The sequence below is a fragment of the Cannabis sativa genome, chromosome 1 (genome assembly GCF_029168945.1).
Source record: "Cannabis sativa cultivar Pink pepper isolate KNU-18-1 chromosome 1, ASM2916894v1, whole genome shotgun sequence".
Lineage (NCBI taxonomy): Eukaryota > Viridiplantae > Streptophyta > Magnoliopsida > Rosales > Cannabaceae > Cannabis > Cannabis sativa.
Genome location: NC_083601.1, coordinates 24,442,506 through 24,469,574, shown reverse-complemented (window position 1 = coordinate 24,469,574; position 27,069 = coordinate 24,442,506). Strand labels below are relative to the sequence as shown.

General features: G+C 32.1%; 4 protein-coding genes across 5 annotated transcripts; 2 read left to right on the top strand and 2 right to left on the bottom strand.

The window, feature by feature from the left end:
• Positions 1-2,123: 2,123 nt before the first annotated feature.
• On the top strand, positions 2,124-4,567 carry LOC115706065 (3-ketoacyl-CoA synthase 1). Its single transcript, XM_030633581.2, has one exon. The coding sequence runs from the start codon at positions 2,763-2,765 to the stop codon at positions 4,353-4,355; it is 1,593 nt and encodes a 530-aa protein (XP_030489441.2). The 5' UTR covers positions 2,124-2,762; the 3' UTR covers positions 4,356-4,567.
• Positions 4,568-11,208: 6,641 nt separating this feature from the next.
• Positions 11,209-12,161, top strand: LOC115708334 (uncharacterized). Its single transcript, XM_030636577.2, has one exon. It carries the CDS (start codon positions 11,470-11,472, stop codon positions 11,962-11,964), a length of 495 nt encoding a protein of 164 aa, XP_030492437.2. The 5' UTR covers positions 11,209-11,469; the 3' UTR covers positions 11,965-12,161.
• Positions 12,162-12,711: 550 nt separating this feature from the next.
• On the bottom strand, positions 12,712-16,911 carry LOC115705556 (heterogeneous nuclear ribonucleoprotein Q). 2 transcript variants are annotated; one of them, XM_030632916.2, is made up of 9 exons: positions 16,510-16,911; positions 15,301-15,763; positions 15,095-15,211; positions 14,847-14,987; positions 14,551-14,727; positions 14,107-14,314; positions 13,520-13,701; positions 13,312-13,397; positions 12,712-13,235 (listed from the first exon to the last, which is right to left on the bottom strand). In XM_030632916.2, the coding sequence occupies exons 2-9, from the start codon at positions 15,700-15,702 to the stop codon at positions 13,097-13,099; spliced, it is 1,452 nt and encodes a 483-aa protein (XP_030488776.1). In that variant the 5' UTR covers positions 15,703-15,763; positions 16,510-16,911; the 3' UTR covers positions 12,712-13,096. The 2 variants fall into 2 exon arrangements, with proteins under 2 accessions (XP_030488776.1, XP_060962237.1); XM_061106254.1 differs by having other exon boundaries at positions 16,412-16,722.
• Positions 16,912-24,164: 7,253 nt separating this feature from the next.
• Positions 24,165-26,615, bottom strand: LOC115705069 (probable L-gulonolactone oxidase 6). The gene is made up of 4 exons (XM_061108022.1): positions 26,610-26,615; positions 26,144-26,399; positions 25,955-26,056; positions 24,165-25,882 (listed from the first exon to the last, which is right to left on the bottom strand). The coding sequence occupies exons 1-4, from the start codon at positions 26,613-26,615 to the stop codon at positions 25,122-25,124; spliced, it is 1,125 nt and encodes a 374-aa protein (XP_060964005.1). The 3' UTR covers positions 24,165-25,121.
• Positions 26,616-27,069: the final 454 nt, after the last annotated feature.

Here is a 27,069-nt window from a genome sequence, read left to right as displayed (position 1 = left end):
ATATGGATCATGATCATCCAAGTCCAATTTAATTGTACTTATATTGTATAGGGCAAGTAATATATGTGCAAATTAATAAACAAAACAGAAGTGCATTTATAAATTTTAATAAGAACACGTAATTAATTACTATACTTGTATGCATTTTAATTTTTCTTTGTATAAAATTTATGTGTTTAACGTAGAGATATGGAATATGGTTATGTACACTACTTTGATATTCAATTTTATATATATTTTAATTTAATAAATAATATGAGCAATCGCTAATTTGATATCGTGTTACGTGATTCTAATATTAATACTCTTTAAGTTTAATGCATTATCTTATAGTACCACATTAATTACACTCACAAGTACTCTAAAGTTCTTTCTTGTACTAAATTATAATTTCATGATGTCATATGCAGCATATTTTTTTCATGCAGTCATAATGCTGACTAATATTTTTTCATTAAGTTTTAATTATAATGTAAATATCGTAGCGATCTTTTACATGTATGTACGTACGTATTTATAAGATTAATTTTGGTTTTCTCAACAAACAAAAAAACAACTAATTTTGGGTTTACTATAAGTCTATAAAATCCAAGAGTAAACACATGCATATAAGAGATTTATTAATTATTTGTTATTAGCGGATCAATTAATTAATTAAAGCTTGAATATGACACTGATATATAAATCTATATATAATATATTTGATCCCAAAAGATCCCCCGTATTTTAACATCACAATCATTATCATTTATCACCTCACTGATTCAGTATTGCATTAGTACTACTTTTATATTACAACAAATAAATTAATGAAGAAAAAAATGCAACAGATTATTAGAGGAGAATGCGCCAAATATTTACATAATTCTCGATTTCTCACTACTGAAAAAATGTCATTTTCAGAATTCATTTTGACAATGTTCATGATTATTAGAGAACTTATTAGTTATTATATATAGGGCAATTACAAGCTAGCTCTTAATTAATTAATTACAAGCAAACAGATATCAGACTCAGCTATATATTCTGATATAATTATTGTGATTATTATTTAAAATATATTCAGATGAAACTTCTCACGAATTTAACTAAAATCAAGCATCATATCCCAAGAAAAATAAAAACTGATCAAATTAATCAATTAAGCATGAAATTAATTAAGTTCCAGTGGCCAGCCAGTTGACTTTTATAATTTCCCAAATTTCAAAAGGGGTTAGTTGCCTTGTTTTCATTGTTTTATATTCGGTACATAATTAAAATAAATCACTAATTAATTAACCTATAAGTAGTTCTTTTAATTAGGAGAAACCTTCAAGTAAAATCAACAAGAAATTAAAATGGTTCTCTTATTAGTGATATATGGTACACAAATTAATTGTCAAATTGATTAATGTTGTTAGAGTTTCAAGTAGTAGTTATGAGTCTTTATTAAAATTATATAATAATGCTCAAAATAAATTAATATAGAAAATGACAATAAACCTATATCAAAAAATCGAGTCAAACTGTACATACACTGTTCATTTAGCTCATTTCAATGCCTATAATAATTAATCGTAACGGGTTCACACACCAGAACCAGAGTGACCAGACAGCACCAAGAAATAATACCAAAAAAAAAATAATAATTAATTAATTATATATTTATCAATATGATATGTAAAGTGCATTAATATGAAAATTAATTGAGATTTCTTGACAGTGCCAACTCATCAATATGTGATACGTAAGAGACTTTGTCTAGTGGAATGATTCCTTGACTCCTGGAAACAAGTTATATATATATAACATTACCTGTAGTTTGTAGTACTATTAGTTAATCTTGTTCAGCTAAATCTTATATTTTTGGTACCAAACTTGTATAAAACATATCACTTAAATTGTTTATAGTTTGCGTCTGTTGAGAAAATTTATATATTACTAAGCTCCATAACATTCAGTCATTCACATACGTACGTGGCCAAAAGTCATACTGTCTACCAGTTTTTTTATACGTGTTTTGGATAGGTTAGCGGTTACCTTCTTTGACTACTCATTTATTGTTACTTTTCTGGCTAGTCACCTGCACCCACCGCCCATTTCTCAAATTTAATTCATCCCTTCTCCCCCTTTTTAATTGCCACTAAAGAGAAAAAAAAAATATTTCTAATAATTTACATTAAGTAAATATGTGAAATTGTATTATTAATTGAGCTTGCTTGAAAGAAAGCCTACTAATTGGGCCAGTAATTGTAAGTGGTTTACCCTAAGGCTACTTATCAACCACAACATAACAACATTTTTCAGGCTAAAAATCCTTGAGTCTAAATAGGTGTGTGTGATCTAGTTGTGATTATGATTTGAGCCCACAATACAACCATTCCGATGGTAGTTGAGCTATATATCCTTCATTGGAACTACTTGACATTAATTACAAAAAATAAATAAATAAATAAAACTCTTCTCAATAATATATTCCAGCTTTTCATTCAAGTTTATATAATACATTATTTATTTTATTATATATAGTTTCACCATTCCTATGGTTTAGCTAGGTATACTTCCAACTCTCTTTCTCAAAAACCTTCCTAAATCAAACTATTCTCAAACGTGTAAGGCTTTGATTTCAATTTCAACTTTTTGTTGGAGTATTTATAGTTGAGCTTCTTATACACTGCAAAAGTACCTTTTTTTCATTTTTTTTTCTCTCTTTATAAATTTAAACACACACAAAATTGTACAATAACAGCTCATTATAGGTTGGGAAAAATTAAAAAGAAACAATGAATAACAGTATAGACATGGATAAGGAGAGATTGACGGCGGAGATGGCTTTTACAGACTCTTCATCGGCCGTAATTAGAATCCGGCGACGGTTGCCGGATTTTTTACAGTCTGTTAAACTAAAGTACGTCAGACTTGGTTATGGCTATTCATGCAACGCAGCTACTGTTCTGATGTCTCTTGTTGTAATTCCCCTCGTAGTATCTGTAATCATTCAACTCACCGGTCTGAAACTTGACCGAATTCCTGAAATTTGGACGAACCAAGCGTTTGGGCTCGAAAGCAAGGACGCCGCCACCAGACTGGCCGGCTCAGCCTTCTTGCTCTTCCTACTGGCCTTGTACTTGACCAAGAGGGCCAGACCGGTTTACCTTGTGGACTTCGCGTGTTACAAACCTGGCGACGAGCATAAAATGTCAGTAGAGACATTCTTGAAGAGGTCGGAACAGAGCGGTTCTTTCACTGATGAAACGCTCCATTATCAGAAGAGAATCTCGACAAGGTCCGGCCTTGGAGATGAGACTTACTTCCCCCGTGGAATTACGTCTAGCCCACCAAATCTAAACATGGAAGAAGCTCGGTTCGAGGCTGAGACTGTCATGTTCGGCGCCTTAGATTCACTCTTCGCCAAAACAGGGGTTAAACCCAGAGACATCGGAATACTAATAGTCAATTGCAGTTTGTTTAACCCAACACCTTCCTTGTCCGCCATGATTGTCAATCATTACAAGCTCCGCACGGACATTAAAAGCTACAATCTTGGGGGAATGGGGTGTAGTGCTGGCCTAATTTCAGTTGACCTCGCTAAGGATTTACTTAGAGCGAACCCAAATACTTACGCCGTTGTGGTCAGTACAGAGAATATTACCCTCAATTGGTACTTTGGAAACGACCGTTCTATGCTTCTCTGTAACTGTATTTTCAGAATGGGCGGCGCCGCCGTGCTCCTCTCGAACAAGTCCGGGGACAAAGCCCGGTCCAAGTATGTTCTGTCCCACACAGTGCGGACCCACAAAGGAGCCGATGACAGAAACTACAACTGCGTTTTCCAGAGAGAAGACGAAAAAGGATTTGTTGGGGTTTCTCTGGCTCGTGAGCTTATGGCGGTGGCCGGAGAGGCATTGAAGACGAACATCACCACTTTGGGTCCTCTTGTTCTGCCATTGACAGAACAGTTTCTTTTCTTCATGACCCTGATCAGAAGGAAGCTATTTAACTCCAAGGTGAAGCCGTACATACCGGATTTCAAGTTGGCTTTCGAGCATTTCTGCATTCACGCCGGCGGGAGGGCCGTACTGGACGAGTTGCAAAAGAACATGCAACTCAGTGAGTGGCACATGGAACCCTCGAGGATGACACTCCACCGATTTGGGAACACGTCCAGTAGCTCGCTCTGGTACGAACTGGCCTACACAGAGGCAAAGGGTCGGGTTTCCAGGGGCGATCGGGTCTGGCAGATCGCTTTCGGGTCGGGTTTCAAATGTAACAGTGCCGTTTGGAAAGCCCTCAGGGCCATTCCCGCCGGACAAAGTACTGGGAATCCATGGAATGACTCGATTGACCGGTACCCGGTTAAAGTACTTACTGGTTAGGGATGTCCACGTGGCCAAATGTAAGTGGTCGAGGATTGTCCACGAGTGAAATATTATTATTTTTAATTTAGTGGTCGTGTTTTTTAGAATCCTGAAATTACTATTTTACAATTAATGGATCAATTACTTTTGTCTTTGCTATACTATGTATAATGTATATCAGCTGACAAAAAATATATTAATATATGTATATCACCATCTATTTTCATTTTTGTCGATTTCTCATTACTTCACATATTTTATTTTCCTCAAAATTCTCAATGAGAAACAACACTACTATTTAAATATTTGAGAAGTTGATGTGAATATATAGCCACATATGGATATATTTATATTCATATTAATTAGACTTTTTTCTAAAAAAAAGTAAAAAATAAACTGAATTGTTCACCCAAATTTCCAATTGCCTTTTTTAAAGAAAAAAAGAAGCAAGAAATGAGTTTAATAAGCAATGCCAAATTTTATATATTTTTTTTTCTTATTTTAGAAATTAGACGGTGGTATTTGTTAATTTCGAAAAGGATAAAGCTTAATGTTAGAAACATGGATTCGAAATTACTCTAATAAATTTAATCACGTGATAATTTTGGTTAATATTAATATTGGATGCATGCACGTCTCAATTTAAAGTAAAAGCAAATAAAAAGAGTCGTTTAGTAAAATAATGATAATGAATAAATCAACTACGGCTTTGTGGATATTCCAAATAATTGGGATTTTGGGGGCGTGGTACCGTGGGTCGGTGGGTCTTACAGTTTCTTTTTCTTTATTTTTTTTTATTTCTTTTTTAAAATGGAAGCCTACAGTTGTTTCTGCTATAAAGATTAAAGAATAAAGGGATTTTTTTTTTTATTTTAGGCTAAAATAACTTAAAATAAATATTTATACTATTTCAATCAAAAATAAATATTTATACTATCTACTCGTTTTAAAGATACTATTTACAAAAAATTTTATTACAAAAATAAAGTAAGGATGTGAATTCCATGTGCAAAATGAGAGAGTGAGATACACATATGGACAATATAAGCGAGTGAGACTCACACGTGAGTAAGGGCAAAGTCATTGGCTAATGCGTGCATAACTGTAGCGTCAGAAATGCGACAGTGTGACTCTGTCGCTGCCACGTGACAGTTTCAACAAAGTAAGTTTGAGCATGTTGGATTGCTTTTTCTCAATGCAATAGTTATGCAAAAACAACTAAATAGCAACACTAAAACGATTTGACAACAACCAAACTCCAAAAAAAAATGGTAAATTGCGGCATAAATACTTAATGTTTTAGATTTTATACACTTATATACTTTATCTTTATTTTTGGAGGCAAATATACCTAATGTTACAATTCTCTTACACCTGTTACTACCACTTTCGTTAACTCATAAATAAAGACACGTGGAGGGTCCAAATGCATTACATTTATTTATTTTTTATTTTAAAACTTAATATTCTTAATATCAGAAACTAAATGCTACTTATTAAAAAAAAAACAGTTCTCATAATAATGTTCACATATACTGCACTGGTTCATTCAATTATGGTAATTTAGTTTTGCATCTCTCTTATTTTTTTTTTTTTTGAAACAAGTAGTATTTAGTTTTTTATATTAACAATATTAAATTTTAAAATAAAATAAATAAATGTAATGTATCTGAGCCTTTCACGTGTCCATATTTATGAGTTAACGGAAGTGGTAGTAACTGATGTAAGAGAATTGTAACATTGGGTATTTTTCTCTCCAAAAATAAAAATGAGGTATTTAAGTGTATAAAATCTGAAATATTAGGTATTTATGCTGCAATTTACCCAAAAAAAATATATTAAACATTAAGATATTACTTTAACACAATTAAAATTTATAAATAACACAACAACACCGTTAAAAAGGCAACTAAATGAACATATAAAAAATATTTAGAAATTTTTTGCAATAAATATAAAAAATTATGAAACACATAAACTAAAAAAAATATATATACAAGTTACACTAAAAATAATATTTTAAGAAAACTTAAATTGATTAATAAAGAAATGCTCTCAAGTGGACAACAATCACAAACATATCTCTCTTATATTAAATGTGATTATATCACATAAATTGTTGGTTTAATAATTTATTTTTATTTTTCTATTAAAATTAACGGTTAAAATTAATATCGTTAAATCAATCAATCAATTATTATTATTATTGAAAAAATAAAATAATTTTAAATATCTTAATTTAATTTATTTATTAAATATAACTTAGATAATTATTTAAATTTATTAACAAAATTAGATAATTATTTTTCTATAGAAAAATTAATTTAAATTATCAAGGAAAAAAAACATTAACCACCATTGAAAATTGAGGATGTCATAACCTTCATCTTTTACCGGCAGTTGAAAATTAGTATAAGATAAAAAAAATTTATTAGTTGTTGTAGAGTTGTAAACACGTTGTATGCGTTCATTTATTTTGAAAATATGTTGGCTTTGTGTTGTTTTTACATTAAATTTTAGTTGTTAAAATTCAAAAATTTCTTAAATTTTAATTATTACGTAACTATTGTAATTTTTTCAATCTATATAAATATATATATTGAAGGCAAAAAAATATAAACAAACATTAACTATTACAATTAAACTAATACTTGATCATAAACTTTAGTAATTTTTTGTTATAATTGTTAACATGTATTTAACAACTATATAAACAACATGAAAGCAACGTGTTTAAAAAATTGATGAAATCAAACAACGTGAATACAACTTTACAACAACTATAAAGCAACAAACAATGTTACTACAAAATATTGATTTTCGATTGCATGTAAAGCATGAGACTTCTATCATACTTTATTTTTAATAGTGAGTAGAGCTTTTTAACTTGATAATATAGTTGTATGTGTGTTGTTGCATATTAATAATGTAGTTGTATCTGTCGTTTAAATTATGTAGTTATTTTGTTAGTTTACTACAATTTTGCGAAAAAAATTAATTAAATATACAACAAAAATACAACTACAAAACAACACTAAGGGTGTGTTTGGAAAGCCACAATGTAATTGGATTTGTGTGTAATTGGAGGTAATTATACAATTTAGCATGTTTGTCTGACCATGTAATTACACTTAACTGTGTAATTGGAAGTAATTGAGGGGTTCCAATTACACTCTCCAATTCTCATGACCCCCCATGAGAATTGAATGTAATTACACTGTGTAATTACTAAAAACTTTCCACATTAAACATTAGCTACTAAAAATATTATGACAAACAAGATATTAGGAATTCATATGTAATTACCACCTCATATCCAAACACACCTTGCATTTTAAAATATAGTGTAATTACTACACTCTGTAATTATCACCCTAGTAATTACCCTACCTAGTAATTACACAGTTATTTCCAAACGCAACCTAATTAAATATGTAAATTAATTAGACATCAAAAGATATTGTTGACAACCTTAAAAAAATGAATTAGAATACACGGTCCGCGACATCCCTTTACCAATGCCACTGCCTGCTAAGGGGATTACGCACTTATGAGGGTTTTTAAACCCTAATTTCAAAGAGAGAGGGGAGCTTTTGAATTTTGAGACTTTTGAGATACGAAATTAGAGGCAAAAAGTGACTGGAGATATACCACCATTGTTTATTGACAAGTTCTTTCATGTTTCTAAGTTTAATTCAATTGTTCACAATGACAATGAGTGGCTATATTTCTAGTTAAGGTGTTAATGTAATTTTTAATTAGGGTGTTAACGCAATTTCTAATTAGGGTGTTAATGGATATTGTTTGATATTTTTCTATGATTTTAATGCAATTTTAGTTCTTCCCTAATTACTTATGTGTATCTATTTTATTTATATTTAATGTTTATAATTGTTTGATCACCAATTATTTGTTTATGATTTTAATGCAAAATTTGAAATGTGAGTATTGATTATGTTATAGTGAAATATACATAGATTTCGATACTGGACAAAATTACCAGTATGGTCTGTGTAGCAATTAGGATTTTTAATAAGACTATATATTGAATTAGTTGATCCCCTATCACATGAAATTAGAATAGGAATTAAAATTGTATTGGATCATAGGAAATTGATACAATTAAAATTAATTGTCCTAAACTTTTAAAAAAAAATTAGTTTATTTGAATTTATTTTAATTTTAGAAATTGAAACCTTTATTTTTTATTTAATATCGAAATAATAAAATAAAAAAGAGAAAAATAAACTAATTGAAATGAATATATTAATTATAAAAATATATTGAATTTTGAATTGTTTTTTATGTTAAAATGGTTTTTCTTTATCCCTCGACAATGAGTTTCGATGTATTGAAAGTATGTGTATTTATAAAAATATATTAATCATTGTTATTTACTTATTCTTTTATTGCTTCCAATTTAATTTTAATTTCAAATGTTCTTAAAAAAATAATTATATCACGAGATAGAACCATGAATTTAATTGTTTATTAGTACTTAACAACAATTCTTCTTGTGATTCGACCTCATGTGTGAGTATATTATTTGTAGCTATCGGTACAATTGCGTAGTTAAAAATTTCACACAATAATAAATAATTGTACGTATTGTGAAAAATAATAAAGTGTGATGTATACAATAGAATTTGTTATACAGTGATTGAAAGGAGTAGAAGAATTAGTCAAGAAAACCAACTCTGGTTTAGAAATCTTCAAATTATGTGATGGGGTTCTGGTTTTTCATTGTTTTGTATATATTTATTATTTAGACTAAGAGCAAGCTAATTTTCGCAGCCCAACTCTACAAAATAATGAGCCTACTAGGATTTGAGCAGCACAATCCACGTGGCGAATCCAGGTTAGTCAGATCTTCAGAATGCAAAGCTTTCTTGCAAAATAATTTAACATGTGACATGTGAGTCATCATATTCGAATGGTTAGAGAAAATGAAAGGGTGACATTGTTGTGTAAGCTTTCTCTAACTTATACCCATCAAAGGATCATGTGCAAACATATGGTAGTTAGATGGAGGCTAAGATTTGTTGGACTCAGTCCTAATTAAGTCATACATTAATTTAGAGAGTCAAACACTACAAAAGGAGTAAAGGGTGTTCCCTAGTCAAACTTACCATTTTATTTGGTAATCTAAAACTAAACCACTTCCACTTGACTGGAGTTTTTCTTTCATTCTAGTATTTAATTCACACTTATAAAATTATGATATATAAATTCTATTTAAATAAATAAAAATTATTATACATTTTAGTAAATATTGAACCTTGTTAATTTAATATTACAGCACAAGTGTGAAATATTAAAATATGACAGAAAAAACAAAAGTTTGTATTGGCATTTATCTTCAAAGAATAGAAAGGAAAAGAGAAGCACAACATAGAATTCTCATTTCTCACAATTGTTAGTTGTCAATATTATTTGGTGCGTGACTTCGAAAATGAACAATACTATTCAGGGCCGGCCCTGAATATAAATAGGCCAACATTTTTCTTTTTGTGTGTGTGTTTGTATTTAAAATTGAATTTGTCATTTATTCAGCCTATTTTGCAAAATTACCTTTGGGCCTTAAATTTGAGTGGGCCCTAGACATAAACCTAGCCCATCTCTCAGCTTAGGGTTGAGCCTAATACATTCATTCTGATCCTCTGGATCATCTCATCTTAAGCCACTTGCCAAATTTAGACGAGAAAATTAGACTCTATACTTTTTTTTTTTTTTTTATATTGTCTTCTTTTATTTTTATCCTTTTTCTTAAAGTCTATCATTTTTATCTCTTTTTTTAAATACTTTGCCAATTTTATCCATGTCACTTTAATATACTCTTCATGTGACTCTTTTATGTGAGAGTATTTTGGGTATAATATACATAAAAAGAGATATGTTTCAATTAAATATAAATTAAAGATAAATTTGATTAATTAATAAATAAAAGAAGTATTTTTCAATATACTCCAATTTGGACGACAGCCTACAAAACTACGATGCACTGCATTTCTCCTAAAAAAATATAGTAATATATGAAATAATAATATAAATTAGTAAGAATTTATACCCTTAAAATGGTCATTCTAGTTCATTTAATCTGTTTTAACATTTAGGAAAACTTTATAGTATACTTTTTTTCTTTATAATTGTTGTGAATATTGTACTAGTTTAAAATTACTTATAAATTTTTAGATTGTAAAATTTAAACAATTACTTACTATATGTATAAAAAAATTGGGCACTAATAAAATATTTAAATTTTATTTTTTATATCCTTACAAAAAAGAAAAATATTTTCTACAATATAATCTAGAGTAAATACCATTTTAAATCTTGTGTTTTGCAAAAGTTATTAATTGAACCCTCTATTTTGTTAAATGACAAAATGGAATATATACTTTCCAAAATAGTAAAAATAGGATCCTGAGTTCAATATTTAATAATTTTATTTTTTAATATAACCAACTTTAAGACAATTTTTAATACGAACAGATACAAAAAATGTAACTAGTTTTGTCATAACATCTCTAGATCAGATTATTATTAAGTTTTATTTTGACTAAAAATTAGTTCAGGGTCCTATTTGTATAATTTTAAAAAAATACATAGTCTATTTTGTCATTTAACAAAATAGAGAGTCAAATTAAAAACTTTTGCAAAACATAGAGTCTAAAATAGTATTTACCCTATAATCTATTTAAAAGTTTTAAAAAATATATGTAAATAGCCATAAATAACTATAATAATGTGCATAATTATTAAAAAAAAAAATTGAAAATTTCTGCAAAAGACTGAAAGATAAAAGTATAAAGAAATTTTTTAAAAAGTTTTAAGTGATGTCTAGTATTTTTTCTAGTTGCCATAACATAAGTAATAATTTTAAAGGAATATTATTAATCTAGAGTGTCATTTAACAAATAGAAATCTTCAAGTAGAAAAACCACTCAAACATATTAAATGTGGGGTAACGTGATTATTAGAGTCTATTTTCAGGAAAATGGAGTAGTAGCCCATTAATTAATCTTAAATAATCAAGCCACTTCCCTCATTATATTTGCGTGTGATTGGCTAACAAAATCCCCAAAATCCAAATTGGGCATTCTCAAACCTCAACCAGAAACTAAACCAAACCATGTGGGCACTGCCCTACCTGTCCCCACCCTCCCAACTCCATCTTCTCCTCCACCCCAATTCCAAAACCAAAACGCCTCGCCCCGTCTCGGCCAATTCCCATCAGCCACCCCAAAACGACGTCGGAGGCTTAGGCCGTACCAGTCTCACAGCTCTACACTCCAACTCCAATTCCAAACCCACCACCACTACTACTCCAAACCCAATCCCCAAAAGAGAAGCTAGAAGTGAAGAAGATGAGACGCAGATTAGTGGGTCGGATGTGCTTTGGGCTATGCAGAAAGCAGCCGCCAAGAAGAACAAGCTGAGTGGTGGTAAGAGTATGAAGAAGAAGAAGAAGAATATGGTGATTATGAGTAAAGGAGGGTTATCCTCTGTGGACGGTGACAGGGAAGAAGACCTTGCTGGTGTTCGACCCTTGTGCATCAACACTGAGTGGGGCCCTAAGTTGGATGAATTGGAGAAGAGTCTTCGGGAGCTTTATCAGACAAAGTAAATAAGAATGGAGCTGTGGGAGGGAACTGCTTTCTTCAATATAAAAACTTCAACAATCATTCATCCTTATGTAACTTATGTTTGTGTAGTTTTTCTTCTTGGCCATTCAAACTTTTCATTATTTGGTTTTGGTTGTTGAGAAAATAAGTATTTAGGTTAATATCAAGTAAAAGAAATGTAAATTTTTTTTGTCTCCAATTCTCTATTTGGACATATCTCTTTACAATTTGGCCAACTAGGAAGCAAGAGGCTTGCTATAAGGATACAAATATGAAAGACTCTAAAATACATTATAGCACTAGACGATCCACTAATGACATTAGATACCAAACAACAATTGTAGGTTATGGCATTAAAAAGAGAAACCACTATTATGAACTTGGTCTTCAACACTCGTCATTTGGGAAATTGGTTCCACTTGAGACTAAATGTTTCAACTTTAATAGTTGACCCAAATAAATAAAGTATACAACCATTTTCTTATATTCTCCAGTTTCAAAAAAAAAAAAATCTTAATGAAATATTTCATTACAAAATCAATGATGATCAACATATTAAAGTGTAAAACTTTGCTTAAAGAGGAAACACTATTCTATAGTCAAAAGAAGGAAGAAGATTGATCAACTTATTTAAGCCCCAAACATGCAACTACAAACAATTTTTGGGTTCACACATCCAACATATTTGGCCTTTTCATTATCAACGAAGAAAGAAGAGCAATAAAGAGAAAAGCAAACGAAAAAAGAGATGAAGCATAACAATGCGAGTTGTCTCATTGTGTGGCACAGGCAATAAGAATAAATGCTTTCTCTGATGGGTGTCAATAAAAAAATGCTAACACAAAAAGCATTACAACCAGATAAGTTATACATAAAATACTTCCTTCCTAGCTGTCATTGAGATATCACCAACATTAACTTGTGATACCTCATTTCTTTTTCTACTCCTAACGACCCTTTTTTTTTTGTTTTTTTTCTCTTTTTTTGCTATAATTTTTTTTTTTTGAAATTCCGGGACAGGGATCAAAGGGGTGGGATTGTTATTTTGTTCCAAGGGATCATCATCCAATCACAACATATCTCTTTCACATAACAAGAAAAGAAACAGAGATAAGCTGAAATAGTAAGCTACCACTAGTAGGGTCTGTATCTCCTGTTACGACTTCCTTCATCACTGCCACTGCCTCCTCCTCGCCCTGCCTGTCCACTTGGACCATTGTTTCGATCAATTCTCCTGGGCCGAGGAGTGGGCATCTGTACACCTGGCTGCTGACTGCACAAGCCCAACATGGTCAGAAATGTTCTTAAGAGATGGAAAATGATGTGATGAATATTGAGTAACTACTTACAGAACATAGCCAATTCGCCCATCTGGAAGAACCATGGGCACCATTTGCATTCCGGCTGGCATTGGTCCACGACCATATATCATTGGCTGTAGATCATGTACACCAATCCAATTAAGAAAAAGCAGAATAAAGGCCCAGTCGAGACAAGACTCAAGAGTAAAAAACTAAAAAACAACCGAATAACAAGCCAAGATAGCTTTTAAGGTACCTGCTGAAACCCTGCAGCAGCAACACCATATCCAGACCCTAGAGTGCCATAAGGATTTCCAGGAAAACCGCCATAGCCTGGGTGGGGAAGATGGCTTGCATGAGGTGCGGTATTGTAAGAATAAGATCCATCAGGTTTTCTATCAGTCTGAGGCTTGGCAAGGACAACCTCTAGAGCTTGGCCTGCAATTCATATCCACGAAAGATTCAGTATATCTACGTGTAAATTCAATTTATATAATAGTTATTCCAAAGGAAGGAGTAGGTTCAGTTCAAATGTTGGAAAATATTATGCCCGTCCAAAAAAACATTTAGGAAAAATCAAAAAACAAGAGCATAGCTTGATAATCCAATAATACCCTTCATTACTTGTAAGAACCAAAGAATTGTACCTTTTCTCCTTAAAATCTTACACCTAACCTATTAATTATTTTCATTATCAATTCAGTAAAATAAACCTAAAATCAATTTTTTGCCAAAAGGCATCCAAATCCCCTAGTATTGAATTGAAGATGGGAGTAATTTGTAATATACAAGATCTGCCACAGTTATTCAATATGAACCTAACAGAATCGCCAGATAAAGTACCATCAATTTCATATTTCTCTGAGTCTTTGACAGCCTTCAGAGCACTTGACCTTTCAGCATAATGAACGAAACCAAAATCCCGCTTGCCTTGCCCACCTTTGCCAGGTGGCATGACTACTTTTGTCACTTCACCATGACGCTGGAAAAGCTCCTTCAGTTGTTCAGTGGTAGTATTCTCAGGAATATTTTTCACGTAAAGAGCCTTCACCTGAGAATGAGAGAAAGCATATAAAAAAAATACATAGCATGTACCACATTAAACCCTACACTACTACAATATTTTGGGATGCAAAAAAAAAAAACTATAGATAAGAGCTTGGTAGTTCTATTTACCAACTTAACAAAAAATGATTTTTTCATTCACATAACATTTTAGAAGCTGTAAAGAATACAGTAATTACAAATACTTTTAATTCCACCACTGTTATCTTAATTGAAATTTACCTGCGCCGTAGCTGTCTGATCAGGTGTACTCTTTGGATCAGCCCATGTAACAGTAGGAGTATTTCCATCAAGCTTAAAGTTAGAACTTGACATTTTTTGTCTTGAATAATCAGCACATGCATTATTATAATACAAGACAAAAGCAAAACCACGATTTCTGGTTGGAATTTGAGGATCCTGAAATTGAGCAGTACAATTGAACAAATAAAATTAGTTGTCATCACCCATCAATCTCTGTAAATTCATATGAAAGCAAAACAAAGCATAGAGAGAAGAAGAATAACAAAAGAGTTTACCTTTATTAGTTCAATGTTTTCAACTCCTGGACCAACGTCCTCAACAACTTTCCGAAATTCATCTTCTGTCCAGTGCTTTGGAACATTACCAATAAACAATCTGTGTTTGGTTTCAGACAGCGAACATCTTAATGTTTTACCCTGCAGAGAAGTTTAGCAAAATTAATACCAAAGCAATTGGAGCATATTCCAGAATGTGTATGAAAAAAAACCTGAAAGTCTTAAATAGTAAGAAGCATCATGACTACCTTGAATTCTTTACTATGTAACTCTTCAATGGCCTGTTGTGCAACTTCTTTTGTTTTAAAAGCTACAAAGGCATAGCCTTTATTCTCACCAGTCTCCCTGTCTTTCATCAACCTCACCTGCAAAAAATTAAAATCAAAACATCATCATTAGCAGTACCAACAGAAAGAAAATACTAAATTCACAAGGACAAGAAATCATATTTTACCTCAACAATATCACCTATATTATCACATAAATCCCTCAAATCTTCCTCTGTGACTTCTCTAGGTAGTCCACCAATGAAAACTTCAGACCCATGAGGAGGAAGAGCAAGAAGTTCAGCGCGCTTCTCTTGCTCTTCTTCGTCAATAGGTGAAACAGGCTTATCTTCACCTTCTTCCACAGATTCAGCAGTAATGTGGCTTCTTTCTGCATCCGGTGATTGTTCTTTATCACTAGCTCCATTCATAGAATCGTGTGCTTCTTCAGCATTCTCTTCCACATTTTCCTCATCTTCTCCATCACTACCATCTTCATCTAATTGTTCTTCAACTTCATCATCCATCTCTTCCATGTAATTTTCATCATCAAAATCCACCCGTTCATCGACTTCTGCTCCTTCTGCCATGACTTTTTCAAGTCTCAGCTTTTATCATCCAATATCCCACCTAGAACTGCTCCTATGTCACCTGCACTATCACACACATTAAAAAAAAAAAAAGCACAGAAACCAATAAAGACTCAACAAAATGAAATACTAGCTGCTCTAGGCTCTAGCTGATAACAGAAATACACTTAAGCTTAGGAAGATTGCTCTAGTAACAAATAAGCGATAAACAATGTTCAGGAGAATAAAACCTCGAAAAATCACTTAACAAACGACAAAAGAGAAAATTCACTAGTTTGCCCTATTGCCTCATTTTCATAGAAGAGATAGTACAGTGGTAAGTGGTACGTACCAAGTGCCACTGCAACCACACCATTTATCAACTAAATTTTCTTACCTCAGGTTCATTTCAGTGAGAAATAAAAGAAAATATTAACAATTCCAATGCCCCAAATTAAATTAGAGGACAAAATTATAGTTCAATTTATGAGGGTTTACGTTTAACACATACCTTAAAGAAACAAATGAAATCGAAAGCACAATACTTCAAAAAGAAATACCGATAAGGGTTACAACCAAGGAAAGAACAGCACAAACCATGAAACCCCATAAACCCTATTAGGGGAAGAGACCCAAATGATTAAAGAGGGCACCAATCAATATAAAACAACATTCTAGAGCCAATCAATAAATGCAACAAAACCCATAAAAAAATATAATCAAAACAAACCTAATAGACATGAAAATTTGAGGATTCGAACTTAAAAATGAATCAGAAGTGAAACGGAAAGGGAATACGAATACGAAGTGTGAGACTTTGTTACATACCACCAGTGGTGCAAATTTTGAGGGAGGAGATTTGGGTTTCGCGGTTTTGGGTCCTTGAGCTATGATTGGGTTGGAGGAGAAAGAAGGTGAGGAGCGGTGCGGGGCTGGGGTTGGTGCTGGGGCTGGAGCTGGAGCTGGAGCTGGAGCTGGGCTTTGATGTATCCGACGACGCCAAATTTGGGGTTTTTTATTTGGTGCAGAGCCCTTAAGAATGACCCAAATGGACAATAACAAATTAGGTTTAAACAGTCTATGATCCAATCAAATTCAGCCACGTAACCTCTATGCCATTTAATTTCATCATTTAGTTTTTTCTCACTTTTTATAGCATCGAATTTCATTTTCTTGAAAAGCGATTTATAGCATTTTCGCCTTTCTATTTTGTAAAGATATCACTTTGCTTATTTAAATATACTCTGTACTGTACAAGAAGTTAAAATGAAGATTATAAACATCTCCTTTCTAATATTTGCAAAACAAAACCTAAATATGATTTACTTTTAGAATATTCGATGAGTAATTTGTAGAAATTATATTTTATACTCACTTTATTTTATTTGTTTTAATTTTTACCTTCATTTCTCTATTCGTTAAGATATATCCTCTTTTATAAATGATGTCTCTATTATACCCCTTAAATTAATGTAAATTATGTGTTACATTTAAGTGGATAGCAAGGATATTTTAGGCAACTCACTCATAGAAGTGGATAGATTTTAATAAAATATAATATAAGGGTATTTTTGATTAATGAATACAAAAAAGAGATATTCCTCAACTTATTCCGAGTAATTCGGCCCTAAATTTTTTGAAGCCCATTGCAACATGTAGTATTTTTTTCTTAAAAAAAATTAGACATTTTATTTGGGGATTGGTATACACTTAAGTATAGGGATATTACCTTTTACTAGCACTTCAAATAATTTTATTAAATGTTTTGAGTATGTATGAGTCCACACATGTTGTTGCACTTTTTAATAATTTTGATGCCTTTTACGGTTTATGTGCCTTTTATGGCGTTTGTGCCATTTTTGTGGCTTGTCCCTTTTAGTTTATAGTAGTTTTGTGCTATGATCACTTGGCAAGAGAAGTAATCTATTTTGTGCTCATGATTTCTATTTCGACTGACTTTTCTCTTTTAACAGATAAGTATTTCAATTCTTTTAAGTCATTAAATTAAAGATGGATTAATTTACCATCTTTCTTTCGCTTTATCTTTTTTCATTATATTGTGTGGTAATACAGTTTTATGTTTGGTTGTTTTGTAGGTTGTTTCGTGGAGAGTCTACACTTACAGAGAATTTATCGATAAGTTTAATTTTAAATATAATATGTTGGATATTGATTTTTTGCAGTTTCTTATTAGGATGCTATTTTGTTGTTACTAGCCAAAGGGTAATACCTTTGACTAGTTTTTCTTAGAAATTTTGGTTGATTTTTTAGTTTTTTAGTATTGTTGAGCTAGTGATATAGGTTGTGTTTTAAATTCTAAGTTTATTTTTAATTTTATTTTGAGAAATATCATTCTAATATAACTGTATTTTTTTGGTTTGGTGTTGTGATGTTTTTCAGTTTTGCTAGCTCTGACGACAATTTTATATTGGGAAGGTATCTTTTCAATGTGATGGGCTGTTGTTTGATTGTGTTATTAGCTTTATTGTCTAAATTTTCTGGGGCAGTTTTGTCCCATGTGGCTCGGGATAAGAATTCTGCAACGCATGGTTTGGCAAAGCATGCCCTTCGGTTAGACGATGAGCTATCCTGGCTCGAGGAGGTGTTGTCGCCGATTGTGGATTGTTGTTTTATTTATCATGTGTGATTTTAATCACCGCGTCAAAAAAAAGTACATGGATATTTTTTATACTTTTGTTAGTACTTTATTAGCTTTGTATTTGCACCATTTTTTATGGTTTGGATGCTTTTTATGGCTTTTATGTCATCTTTATGGCTTGCTGCTAATTGTTTAGGGTAGATTTGTAGTATGATCAAAATGGGTAAAAGAAAAGTTTCATATTTGGTATTCATGGCTTCTGCAAACGACTTTTGAGATTTGACAGATAAGTGTTTCAAGTCTTGATATTATATGAATTGTTTTACAATCTTTATTCACATTGTATTTTTTTCATTAAATTGTGTGGTAATAGAGTTTCATTGTTATTTTGTAGGTCGATTTTATGGTAGGCCTACTGTTACAGACTTTGCTGATAAGTTTTTAATTATAATTTATTTGAGAGTTTACTATTGAGATTTTCTTTTAGTTCTTAATATCATCGTTATTTGTTTTATAGATAGTTTGTGGAGCATTCTGATTTGTCAATGAGTTGGTGTGTAGTTTTCGATGTTACAAGTTGAAGCTCTAGCTATTTTGGTGTGCTGTTTGAGAACGTTATAGCTTTATTGTCTAAATTTTCGGGAGCAGTTTGTCTCATGTTGCTCGCTTATTTTTTGCAGTTAATGGTTTGACAATCATGCTCTTCGATTAGACAATGAGCTATTCTGGTTCGATGAGGTTACTGCGCGATTTGCGAATATCTGCATCGTAAATTCATGAGTAATTCTAATCACTACGTCAAAAAAAATATAAGGATATTTTCATATATATCTAAAAAAGTTAAAAAAAAAATTATAAAAATACAGTCGTATAAAATTTCAAATATTTTTTGCGGTTTATAAGTTTTTATTACAAAAACATAGATGATTTATTTTATTTTTTTGAGTTGTAATCTTGTTGTATTTTGTTGTTTTATTATTATTTTTATGTTGTATTTTTATTATTTTTATATTGTTTTCATGTTATTTTATAGGACACGTAAAATTGTAATTAAAAAAAATAAAAATCATAAAATTGAACAAAAAAAGATTTTGATAAAATGTGAAAAAAAATTATTTGATTGTAAAAATATTAAAATTTTGTGGAAAAATAATATTTAATGTAAATTTCTTTTAATTAATTAATCTCAACTAAAAAATTAAAAGTAATGTAGTATTAAGGCCTCCGAACATTATTCTCATCTTAGATTTGTTGTAATAAGCTATTCTGTTTTTTTTTAAACCCCCCCCCCCCTTTTTTTTTCTTGTTTACATTTAGGGTTTCAATTTCAATATCATTGAAATTATAAGTGTCAATGGTGTCTTGTATTTTTAATCCAAAGTTGTTGTTAGGTCTTTTTTTGGCAATTTAGTTCTCAAAATATAATTTAATTAATGTGCATTTTATGGAGCATTCAATTTGTTTTTATCAACTCTAGACCCTTTTTCCAGGGGGAGTTGTGTTTGGTACTTGTGAACTTATTTGGTTTAAAAGTTAGCATGTTTCTTTAGTTATTGTTGGTTTTCGATTGTGTTACTCAGGGGGAGTAGTTATTTGTTATGGCTAACTTTAACTTGCAGGTACTTTGTGTTAAAAATTATTTTGTTCATCTAAAGTGCCAAAGGGGGAGATTGTAAAGTCTTTTTTTGGCAAGTTAGTTGACAAAATAATTTTTCCATTTATGGTAAGATTGGTGTGCATTCATATTCGATTTCTTACCTTATAAATTCGGATTGTAGTTGCCATTTTCCTTGTTTGGAAAGTTGCACTTTCAGCTGAACTTTCCTTTGTTGAAAACTTCTCAAAAGAGAAGGAATTCTCTTTTGGAAAGTTGTCTTTTTTAGGGAAACTTTGATTATTGCATTTTCCTTATTAATTTCGATTGTATCTTGATACAATCAGAATATCTAATCTGGTTTTGGCAGGAATCAAGCTTCGAAAGAAGATCGGACCCGATTTGAGTAAGTTTCCCGTTTCTGGGCAGATCTGCTTCGTCAGCATCCGAATCTGATGTAGCAGATCGTGTTTGTTTTTGGAAAGTTTTTGTACAGCTGCTAATTCGAAATTGTGGTTGCCTCTTTGGTTTCTATGATCTATAAATAGAGCCTAGAGAGCAACCATTCGAATTACCTCTTCCATTATTCATTTTCTACATTTATCTTTTGAGAGAAGAGAGTCTTTCTTTGTTTTGTGAGAGCCTAGTTGTTCATCTAGGTTCTAGTTTTTCTATTTCTGTTCTTACTCTATCCTAGAGGTTGTGAAGAACTACTTGACTGAACAAGAGATTGGTCTTCGGGAGAAGACTTGATAAAGCCTTACTTCGGGAGGAAGTAAGCACTTGGTCTTCGGGAGAAGACTTGTTGAAGCCTTACTTCGGGAGGAAGTAAGCACTTGGTCTTCGGGAGAAGACTTGTTGAAGCCTTACTTCGGGAGGAAGTAAGCACTCACACTTCAAAGACGAAGGGAGTTCGGGCTTGAAGGTGTTTCAAGAAGTCAGATTCATAAAGTGGATTACAAAGGATTGCGGCAATACTTTAGAGGGAGTCTAAACTTGTTTAAGTCAATTGTCTTTGTAATTTTGATACTTTATTAATTGATTTCATTCTCTGGGCGTGGCCCCGTGGACTAGGAGTGTTCGGGAGAACACTGATACCACGTATAAATCTCTTGTGTCAAGTTATTTATTTTTCTACAAATATTTTATATTCTGCCTGTTCTGTTTTGCTGTAGCAGAATTACTTTCTGCTGCTGCAAACGCTTACAGTTTTTATATTTTCGTATATACAACTGACATTTGCAAAAACACGGTTTTTTTTTTTTTCTTGTTTAAATTTAGGGTTTCAATTTCAATATCATTGAAATTATAAGTGTCAATGGTGTCTTGTATTTTTAATCCAAAGTTGTAGTGTTGGTATTTATTATGGCTTATTGGTTTTATGATGTACAAACACAAAATGGAAGATTGTGGGTTGGAATACTCTGATGAGGAGCTTGAAGAACAAGAAGTTTGATATGGAGAACTAATATTGTTAAATATTATTATATGAAAATAAAACATATACACTCAATTTGCAAAGTAGAATAATAAAAGACATATCGAGCGTATATGTGAACGCCAAAAGAGATCGTAATACCTCCAGGTATTGATATTTGAGATTCAATTCCAATGTTGCTTCAAATTGGATAATCGGGCTTCCAAGCTCTCTCTACTCTCTTAGATAGAATTTTACAATTTCGCACAAAATGAGTGAGAAGTTTGGAGACCAAGACCTTACATTTATATTTAATACACGATCCTTGTATTACGACCAACTTCAAGAACCTTGTATTACAACCAACTACAAGATCCTTGAGATGTTGAATGTTTATTGAAATAACATCTCGACAATGTTGAAATATCTCAGTTCATAAATCTTGTGATTCTTATTTATATTAGGTTGCCTCATAGGTTGAGTCCTGAGTTTATTCTACCTATCCCACAATGTACTTGTTGGGAGAATTATTATTTATGTCACGTGACATATAATTCGTCTTAATTATTAAATAGTCCCAAAAAAAATAAGTATAACATTATATATGAATTAAAATTTACCTTAATAAATGTTATACCCATATTTCAAGCAATTAATATGGTAATGACACATATTAAAAAGCTAGAAAATGAACCAACTCGTGTTATAAAATAATAAATATGTTCAATAAACTCGTTTCGAAAAATACAATTGGTAAAAATATTTAAACTCACCTTTTCAAAGATAAGGGCGAGATGTGAATAATAACTACCACTTTATGAGACCAACAAGATGAACAACCAACGTGAAAGGTCCATCTCGGGATACACAAAATACATAGTAGAACGACAATGCTTAGAAAGGGTAGATAATGAATTCATTAAAGAGCTTGCAGCTCATTGACCCACATACTCATAAGTATGTTGAAAGACTAAGGGAAGCAGTCCCAGTACAATTCATCTCGGGATTGTCGCACTATAATAGTATCTCACGTTTGTTTCTCTCATTATTTATAGAAGGACACGAGAGGTACTACCCAGAATGTACTTTGGCGCAGAGAGTCGCCTTCAGAATAAAACAACTCAAGAAGATTATTTGCATTGCAAGATGAATAAGCATAGTCAACATAACTATTTATAGATAAAGACAAGGAACAATTATGCAATTATTTTATTATCATCCCATGTGATGTAAATACGAAACGTGGGACTGATCCACGTTTCATGACAGTTATAAGGATAAGATCCCAAGGAAATATCTGTCACCCTAAAACTCCAATAAATAGGAACAAAACCTAGGGAACAAGGGACGACCAATTTGAGAAAAGAGAGAATCATACAAATATTTTCTTGTATTCTGTATATGATTTATAAAAATCCTAAAATAAGATGAACTCGTGGAGTGTGAAGAATTAACTTCAAAACCATGTTAAAAAACTTGTTGTCATTTATTATAATTATTATTTATTTAATTCTAGAGTGTATTTATTACTTCAAGGCTCATTCATTGGTTAACGAAAATATGCATTAACAGTTTGGTGCTTTCATTGAGAGCCTTGTAAGAAAAAACTCAGAAAAATACCCTCTTTGAAATATATTCAAACTTTCTATCCATGGCAGACGATACTCCTCGAAACGAAGATACTCAACCAGGAGGAACAATATAACGTCCAGGAAAAGAACATCTGAATCCCCATAGGACAAATACGACTGAGACTCCTTGCTCGGGGGGAAAAATGGTGAAGTATTTGAGCAAACTGGGGAGGAGATTCCAGAGAGACGTAATTAGGACGCTTATGATCCCATTGGATACGTGCCATTAGTAGAATTAGAAAATAGACAACTCTGACATCGATTGGCTTAATCGAATTAGAGGAATGCAAAGTTAGAGCGTGAGGCTGCTGCTATACGGGCTGCACGTAGTGATGCACCTCCTAGCCAACAAAACAAATCCACTAGGCGACCTTATGAAAGGCCTAGAGGCTCAAGGACCAGAAGACATGGGGAAATTCTAAGAGGTGATAACTACGAAATTCTTACTAATCCCTAGGATGAACTTCAGGGAATATAAGGGATATTCAAGTGGATGATGGAGGCCCCCAAAATCCAAGAAATACTGGCATTAGAGAAACTCGACCCAACGATCCTGGAACTTCCCGCGGAAAGACAAATCATGGGAATGTGCATATACTTGAAGGTTAGTGAGAGTAAAATTTGTTTTTTTATTTTATATGTGAGCGATATTCTTCTTAGATCCAATGATAATGGGTTGTTATGTGAAGTAAAATAATTTCTTTCAAAGAGCTTTGAGATATAAGACATGGGTGAAGCATCTTATCTCATAGGCATTAAGATTTGTAGAGATAGAAATCGAGGCATCTCTTAAGTTTATCTCAATAAGCCTATCAATAAAGTCTTAGAAAGGTTTCAGATGAAAGATTATTCACCGAGCGTTGCTCCCATTGTAAAGGGGTGATAAATCGAATTTGAGCCAGTGTCCAAAGAATGATTTTGTAAGACAAGAAATGAAGATAATTCTATATGCTTCTGTTGTTAAGAGCCTAATGTATGCTCAGGTTTGCACAATACTCGACATTACTTATTCTGTCAAAGAGTTAGGATGATTTTCAAAGTAACCCAGGGATAAACCACTAGAAATCTTTAAAGAAGGTTATGAGGTACCTTCAAGGTACTAAGGATTACAAACTTATGTTCAAACGAACCGACAATCTAGAAGTAGTTGGCTACTTAGATTCAAATTTCACTTGTTGTACTAATTTATGTAAATTAACATCAGGTTACGTGTTTATGTTTGCTGGTGAAGTTGTGTCAAGGAGGAGCAACAAACAAACCTTAGTTATTACTTCTACTATGGAGGCGAAGTTTGTTTCTTGTTTTGAGGCTACATCACATAGTGTATGGCTAAAGAGTTTCATTTCAGGCCTTATAGTTGTTGATTCCATATCAAGGCCATTAAGAATGTTCTATGACAATTCAATTGTTATTTTCGTGGCTAAGAACAACAAAAGTAGAAGTCGACCATCCCCGCTTATTCCCCACCGGGGAGCGGGGATGGGACATGGACGGGGCGAAAAATCTCCTAATAAAAAAATAAATTTATAATAAAAATTTAAATATTAAACTACATAAAAATTAAAAATATTACACATTAATTATTATTTAATAAACTAATTATTATCCAAAACACAACGTAAAAGTCATAAAAAAGATACTAATATACTTAAAAAATACAAACATAAATTATAAATTATAATTAGAATAAATATAAAATAAAATACTAAACGAGTCCTGTTAAGACGGAGAGTGTGATCCCCGTCCTTGTTCCTGCCCCGTTTAACACTACTATGTTCTCCATTTAGACGAAAATCCCGCCTCATTAAGGGCAGGTTCCCGTGAGGTCCATCTCATGAGGAAATGTGCATCCCTACTCTTAATACTAATACTTTTTTTTTTTTAAAAAAAAAAAAACTGAAGAAATTAATAAATTTAAAAATCTCTTAAATTAAATCATGATAAAAGTTTCAAGTTTCTCACCAACCAATAACATTACATTTACAATGATAATAACAAAATGAAACAACAAAACCATGATAATCACAAGAATTTGATGGGAGTGAAAGTGATCATTCCGAACCATAAACGCTAGCTAATACCAATCAATACACTCCAAAATAATGAATTTTCTGTTTGAGGATAACAATCTTAGTTTATTTAATCATTCAAAAGGATTGAATAATCTGATGAAGAACATGATGAGAACTCCAAACAACATCAAACCTCATTGATGACAGAGTCTATGATCTGTTCAAATAAATTATTGTTGGATTTCAAACGAGTGCAAACCTTTGCATCGCTATAAATTTTTCCTGGTCGACAGAAATAATCTTTACTAGCGGCACAATGAGCGTCCTCTGTACACCTACACAAACCTTCCAATGCACAACCCTTCTTCACTATACTTAACCCATCCTTAATTCCCAAAACTTGGTCACTCCACTCACTTGAGAATAATTCCAAAGGGTCATAAGCCTTTTTAACCTTCAAAAACTCTTGACCATTCTTGTACTTGTTTAAAACTCCTTCAAAAGCTATGTTCCTGTTCTTCCCCCAATGGGGCAAAGCTCCATATTTAAACACAGCCAATTGCTCAATTTCTTCAAGTATGTCTTCATAAAGTCTTGGAACCAATGGATCTTTGCTTCGATAATAAGTGATATCAAAATCAATTGCATCTCCATCTTTACCCAAATAAGCAGTTGAGGCCGTGACATAACGCATGAGAATTCCATTGTAGCGTTCTATGCCACATAAGGCCTTTGGTTTTAACTTGACAAGTTTTTGAACATCTTGAATGAAGCTATTGACTAAGGACAAGGCTACACTAAATGTGGTTTGGTAGAAAAACTCACCCTTAATGTTGGGGTCCCATGCACACGCTGTCATATTTGCATCTTCAAAACTATCTAAACATGTTCCTGATGCTTGGACTTTGTGTTGAGATCCAATTACTGGATACCCAGTAAACAAAATACCTATTTAATTTGAATAAATCATTAGTTGTAATCAATAATAATGTTAAATCACTCCATAATCTCATGACTCACCATCGTTTGTTAAACCATAAGCATTTTCAGTAAGGAAAGCAGTGACAAGCTTCGCACTAATGCATTTTCCATCTTCATCATTTGACGATTCTTGATTCTCCTCTATTACATTATATATGATTTAATTAGTAGTGAAAAATGACTATAGGTGTTTTATTAATCATTAATTAATAACTATATATAAATTACCTGTGAGCCTGCCGAGTGCTACTACTTCAGAGGGGGCAGAACGAAGTGGAATGAAATCGTATAAACCATTGCCAAAAGTGTTGGAAGGAACTCTGTCATCAACTCTGTAAACAGCTTTTTGCTGAGCAGGGTACCATGTTATATCTGCAAACTCGTGCTTCCTACCAAAACTCCCAATTTCATCTCCCAAATTGGAGTCATCTTTGGTCACGTAACTAATTGACCTTTTGAACAGAGTCTCTAATTTAAACGTCACCTATATTATAAATTATTACGTCAAAATTAGATAATAATTTTAACTAATCTTGTTTTATATATGAACAGATGTAATTAATTTTTTATTATGCAGTGAAAATATTATTTTAATTAATTTTTAATTCGTTGGTCTATTATTAAAATTTGAAACGTTAATTAGGTGCCTAATTAATTTTAAAATAAGTAGTATTAGTTAATGACATCGTGCTACCCCCATTTATTAAACAAAAAAATTGGGAGCCATTTTGGTTCGGACTAACCAATTAATTTATGAGAAATGTTAAATGGTGCCTAGCACCATTTTATGTGTCAATATTGTTGTAGGAATTTACTGCTTTAACCCTACACCAACAAAGGCTTAATATTAGTGTCAAAGGTCAAAAACGACCTTTACCTGTCTAATTTAATCTTAGACTAAAACGACACCGTTTAGGGCACACGACACCAAATCTTGTGTCGTTCAAAGGCTTTGGTTTAAAGACTCAGTAGAAGAGTCTAGAAACCCTAAACACCAAACACAGCACACACACAGCCTCTCTGATTCGAAACCCTAGCAGAGCAAGTTCTCTTTGAGAACTTGCTCGATTCCAAGCCAGAAACCCAGAATCAAACCCACACACACATAGATTTAGATTTAGTAAAATGAAAAACAAGAGTGAGGGAGAGAAAAC